This window comes from Poecilia latipinna, unplaced genomic scaffold, assembly GCF_001443285.1.
Source record: "Poecilia latipinna isolate Pla-1442-1.1 unplaced genomic scaffold, P_latipinna-1.0 Scaffold2622, whole genome shotgun sequence".
In the NCBI taxonomy this organism is placed as follows: Eukaryota; Metazoa; Chordata; class Actinopteri; order Cyprinodontiformes; family Poeciliidae; genus Poecilia; species Poecilia latipinna.
The window spans coordinates 45,144-51,143 of NW_015115238.1; the positions used below are offsets into that span (position 1 = coordinate 45,144).

The 6,000-nt window shown below is 38.8% G+C and overlaps 1 protein-coding gene across 1 annotated transcript in view; it reads right to left on the minus strand.

Annotated features, from left to right (window-relative positions):
- The window catches only part of LOC106938541 (E3 ubiquitin-protein ligase Itchy-like), a 33,672-nt gene that overhangs the window by 7,049 nt on the left and 20,623 nt on the right, over nucleotides 1-6,000 (minus strand). Inside the window, exons 5-11 of the mRNA XM_015020632.1 lie at nucleotides 4,722-4,806; nucleotides 4,518-4,646; nucleotides 3,493-3,565; nucleotides 1,878-1,949; nucleotides 1,629-1,717; nucleotides 1,280-1,439; nucleotides 1,045-1,178 (exon numbers count right to left, since the gene is read on the minus strand). Coding sequence (XP_014876118.1) covers nucleotides 1,045-1,178; nucleotides 1,280-1,439; nucleotides 1,629-1,717; nucleotides 1,878-1,949; nucleotides 3,493-3,565; nucleotides 4,518-4,646; nucleotides 4,722-4,806 — 742 coding nt within the window. The remainder of the gene's footprint in view (nucleotides 1-1,044; nucleotides 1,179-1,279; nucleotides 1,440-1,628; nucleotides 1,718-1,877; nucleotides 1,950-3,492; nucleotides 3,566-4,517; nucleotides 4,647-4,721; nucleotides 4,807-6,000) is intronic.

Consider the following 6,000-nt stretch of genomic DNA (forward strand, 5'->3'; position numbering starts at 1 on the left):
TGTTCCGTATTCTACAAATGTGTATATGTAATAATAAAGAAGTGGTCCCCAGGTAGATTATATAGAAGGCTGCCCCAGTCATTGTTTCACTCACGGTGTTACGATATTGCGCCCAACTGCTTTCTGGGTAACACAGACCAACCCCGACGGCTGCCGCAGCAGTCCCGCTCCCCCGCCCCCCATGAGACTAGGATGACGCGTCCCTTATTTTGATTTCTGACAGGTGGCAACCCTAACGTCGACCCAAACAAGCTTAGCATTTTCTTACCAAACCAAATCTCTCGAAACCTGTGCTTATCCAGCTGTCGGTAAAAGTTCGCGAGAGAAAGCTGGTGGTGCCGACCGCGGCTCTTGCGTCACACTGCAGCTCAGTGAGCTCCAGCTGCAAATGGTCTGAGTCACACGGGCTGCTACCCTCTAGTGGGTAAATGAGGAACAGCATTTAGTGTGTAAGATACGCCCTATGCAGGTAACGGTACTGCTGCCCAATGTATTAATTCTACGTGCGGGCCAGACGTTATTGATTTGATGACAGAGGCTGCGGGCCGAATGAAATTTGACCACGGGCCGCATTTGGTCCCCGGGCCGGACTTTGGACATGTCTGGTGTAGACTAAGATGGTGCATTAAGGCCGTTGTAGATACAGAAAAAAGTAGTACATTTCTGCCACAAAAGACGACTTTTTAGATCTCAGAAATTTTTGAGTTTGAAAAGCTGAAAATTTGCTAGAAAAAAAAAAACAAATCAAAGTTTGACATCAATCACAGAAAATTTCTGGAGAAAAGTGGAAATTTCCAAGTTTAAAAAGTCAAAGATTTCCAACTTCTTTTAGGAGAGTCTCATGTTATTATTGAATGATTCAATCAAAAACCATTTCTGAGTTCAAACAAAAATTATTTCATATCTTAGCTGCTTTTCCAATACAACCACAAATATATCTGACTTTAAGTTGAATAAAACAGACATTTAGACAACTTAAAGTGCTGACTTGTATTTAATTTGTTTTATTAATCTTAAGAGCTAAAATGATATGATCACACTCACTTAATCCACATGAGGGAGTTATAAAACTCAGGATCTATTGACTCCAGATCGTTGAGTGTCAAAGGTTTGTTGAGCATCCGTTTGTAAAATGGCAGAGAGAAACCAGTGTCGATGAACTTGCCGTGGAAAAGAGCCTGAGGGATAAAAACAATTGAATATTAATCCTTTTTTTTTCAACAGACCTCTACAACTATTCTTGAAGTTTTTTTTAATGCAATGATGAAAAAAAACTAACCATTGCAATGAATCGTCCAATGAACCTGAAATACTTGAGGTGGTCGGGGTTGATGTCTGAAGCAGGGTTGATTTGGAGACCATAGTTATCTTTACCAGCGTATTCAAACAGGCAATACATGGGGTTCAAAACCTCATGAGACAACAAGAAGAACCACTCCCTACAGGAAAGGACAGAGAGGGACAAGTCCAACAAGGACTTTTGTTAAGACACAGTCCAATCACTGGAGAAAATCAGAGAGATGAAACAAAAAGTCAAACTTATGCGCTTCTTAAAGCTTCTGAGATGACAACATGGAGTTGGCGAGAAAGGTGTGGCAAGAATTAAGTTCTCAGTCTCCTTAACTTACCTGGCAACGCCTCCGTAGTCAAGGCCTTCCTCTCCTGGGAAGATGATCCAAAGCCTCCTTCTCAAATCCTGAGGGTTAATGCTCATTATCTAAAATAGACAAAATATAAATAATTACAATTCACAATGGCTTGTTCAATGATCTTTTTTTTTTTTAAATGACTGGTAATTAAAGGTTATTTCAGCAGAACAGCAGCTCTGTTTAATTCCACTTGAACAGTTTGTCTGATTGAATTCATTGCAAACATACCTGCTGGAAAGAATCCTCAAAGAGGTTTTTCCTCGTTACTGTGATTTTAACATGTTGAGGCAAAGACAGTTGCTGGAAAAAAATAAAAAAGAAGATTTTTCTAATTCTGAAAAGTATGATCTGTAAATGTAGATCTTATTTACAGATCATTGTTTTAATAACTTCAGACTAGGGTGTAGTGATACAATAATGTCATGATACGATACACGATATTCTGCTCACGATACGATCACGATATTCTTCGATTGATGCGCTTCAATACACTTATGATTTTCTGAAAGATTTTAGAGGGACAGAGTGATTTTGTTGACGTTTTGTGTTCCATAGACTTGGAACACAACAGTTTTTAGTTGGATTTAATTAACTGAAAACCGGTTTAAAGGATTAACTACACAATACCTGGCTCTGATTGGGGAAGGGGGGTAAAATAGTCTTTAGGACTATGGAAAAAAGGCTTTTCTACCTTAGCTCCCGGAGTTAGCCGTGGCTGTAAGCTGTTTACTACTAGCTGCTGGGGGAGTGGCTCTGCCTCCCCCCGTAGTGATCGACTCCTTGCAGCTGAGCAGCACCGCCATTCCCCTGCTTGGATCTCTGAGTAGATGTCTCCAAAACTGCCAGGATCTAATCATTCTCCCAGTCTCTGATACTCTTTGTCAGTTACTAATAAGAATGATTGATCAGCCATCGTCATCATGGCAATCCTCACTGCGCCGCAGACTCCGGCTGCGGATTTCCCCTCTTCGTCTTCTAGCTCAAAACACAGCGCCGCTACCATCTGCACATTCATTCTTCAGGTAGTCCTTTATATACAGAACAGAAACCACTAAGCTAAAAACAAATTACGAAGTGGATGCCACCGATCGGTCCAATATCCAAACTTTGCATTAATTTCACAATCTCACCGCTTTTGCTGCTACTCCGTTTGCGCTGCTACTCTGTTTCCGCGGAAACGGAAGATTTTGTTTCTTAGCAACAAGATACAGCCCATCGTTATTTGTTAAAGATTTAAGATTTCTAAAAACAAAGGAATCTAATGTTGCGTTTCATTTTTACGTTTGGAAGCTCATTCCCTTTCACATAACCGGAAAAGCCAGTTTTTGACATTTCTCTGACATTCGGAAAAATGGTTTACTTATTTTAGCATAACTCCCCTTTTACTTGGTCTATTAACAATTTGAAAACTGGTGTATAGTTTAAAATGTGCTCTTAAAGCACAAGTTGAAAGTGAGACTGGCAGAGGCGAAGACTAGCTGCTACGCCATCACAAATCAGAGAGGTAAAAAAGACGCATATAAGTCTATGGACCCCTATAGTTTAATGGATCGATACTCACGGATGAAAAATTGAAACCTTCCGAGGGGGAAAAATATCTATGCATATTGTAGAATTGATTTAATTATACAGCCCTACTTCACACTGCATCTTATTTATAGATTACAGATCCATATTAGTGGGATGAAATCTACTCACCCCAATCTCAACACTGCAGCAACTTAATGACAAAGTTGCTGATAATATTACCCTCATCATTTGGTAATATTCCACACAGAAGTACTTCCCAGTGTATTTACAGTAAATACCAGTAAAGAAAACATGGCGTCAGTCTGACTCTTACCTGGCACCAGAATTTGAAATACTGAACTTTGGCTTTGAAGTCTCGAACATAAGTGATCCGTGGTCCATTTTCACTATGGACAATAATAATAATAATAATAATATATCACATGTCAGTGTGTATTAAACAAAAATAGTTCTATCAGAATAACTTTGAGTGGTGTGTAAGTGCTTGCTGTTGGCACTGCAGAATAATAGAGATTCTTATTTAAAACTGTTTAGAGCAGGAGTCATTAGGTAGGGGCAACCTGCTCAGGTTTCTGGGTCAGGATGTTAGCAGTTCATGTCAGCTCGTTTAATCATTCTGTGGTTTTACCAAACCTGTTTGGCCACAACATGAAACACACAACAGTCATAAATACACCTGCTTCTAGCTCATGAATGTCAATGTAAGAGAAAACAGAAAGAAAAAGACAGGAGTAGAGATGGGCAATTATACAGTTTATAGTTATCACTTTAAATAAACATAAAATAGAAGTAATTGTGGTCCATTTTGTGCTGCGTAGTGACAAAACTCAATGTTTCTGGTGACCTGCAAAATTCAATAACCTATAAATTCCTTGTTAATTTTTTTAGTTTGTTTTTATCAGAGCAAATTTGTGTGGATTTGAATGACAATTACTATTGGTTTTAGCCGTCAACACAACGTGCCAAATCTTAAATGTCAACCTTTTTTCAGCATTATTTTTTTTCCGCTGCATTAATTAATAACTAAATAAAACCTGGAGATGTAGGTAGCAGAATTGTTGTACAGCGGTAGAGCAGCTAGCATATTAAAGAATTGTCTTTTTGCCTTCCAGCATTGGACTCATGCTCAAAATTTCCGGATGTAAAAAAGATAACATGGAATGCGTGTAAAGTGTGCATCTACATGCAATGAACCGGTCTGACCGCTTCCACAGGGCAATATGAAACATTTCCTCTTCAATATTTTGGTATTTTTCTTTAGCTAGGGTTGTGCCCTTCATGAATAGGAAGGCTTACATTTTTAGGTCGGAATGGAAAGTAATGAGGAGGAAAACATACAGAGAGGATTTCCCCGTGCGAGGGTCAATGTAGGTGGTCGTTCTCCTGTTGTGGTCTACAAAATAAGGAATGCCATCCACGGTGAATCTCATCTCCCAGCCTTCAGGAAGCGGCTTCTCGTTCAGTAATCTGAAAATGAGAATTGTTTAAAGATGTTTTCAGGAAAACAAAACCAAAAAGATGGGGCTGAATTCCCTCTCTCACCCCTGCGTTCGAGGGTCCTCCCACTGAGTTGAGCGGGTCTGGTGATGGACAAAGTAAACTCTTCCGTTGCCATCTGTCCTCTTTTCTGAAGGGACAGAAAACATATCTGCATGCATTCATTCGCTCCTGCTGCAAGTTGTCAACTTAAACTGCTTAAACTAAATGCAAACAGGTTTTCAAAAGGTATTATTTATTAAGAATCGTTAATTTGAGTAATTATATCGACTAATTTAGATGTAGACTAATGTATAAAACATGACAAAAAGCCCAGCTTTTTTTTTTATACTCTAACATTTTTCATTATTACAATGAAACATGCACAGAACTAGGCGCACTGATTCATAGTTGGAGAAAAAGAAAACATTACAAAATGTTACACATAGTTAAGCTTCCTTGTTCTTGTATGCCAGCCATTTAGACCAGCGTTTGTTGTAAGAATGTCCTTTTATATGTAAAAGATGTTAGTTTTTCCATAGAGTGAATCTCCTCCAAGACTTCCCGCCAATGGTCCAGCTGGGGAGGAAGTTTCTTTAGCCAAGACAGTGTAATAGCTTTTTTCTTGCAATTGATATAATTTTAAAAAGATACTCATCTTCTTTTTGAAACACTTCTCCAGATATCAGCCCCAGCAGAAAAATTCTTGGGTCTTTGGGGATGACATACCCCCAAAATTATCCCGGTAGTCTGACAGATTCCATCCCAGTAAGGTGCCAACTTTGGGCAGGACCAAAATACGAGAGTATTCACATTCTGATGGCCACATAGTCTCCAACATTGCTGTTCTTCTCCTCTACGTCTACTAATAATGTGAGGTGTAATAAAGTATCTAATTAAGCACTTCCATCCGAATTCCTTTCATCTTTTAGAACTGGTAGATGTTTGTTGTGTCACACACATTGAAAGCCAATCACCCTCTGTAATTTTTACTCCCAATTACTTTCCCATTTTGACTTAATATTCAAGGTGTTATTTCCATTATGTTTCTGCAACTCCTTATATAGTTTGGAAACTGTTTTACATGAGAGTATAAGAATTTGTACAATGTTACTTTCTGGAGGAACACCTTTTTTCATTTCGGTATTGTAGAAATGTCTTACCTGAAAATATTTAAATAAATCTCTGTTCAAGATTATAATCCATTTTCAGTTGCTCAAATGTTTTAAAGGTGTTACCTGGCACAAAGCTACAAGTCCTCCATCTTTCCAGCCTAAAAAAAAAAAAAAAAAAAAAAAAAAAAAAGCCAACCCCTCCGGGCCGAAGGTTTGTGTAACGGAAGGCC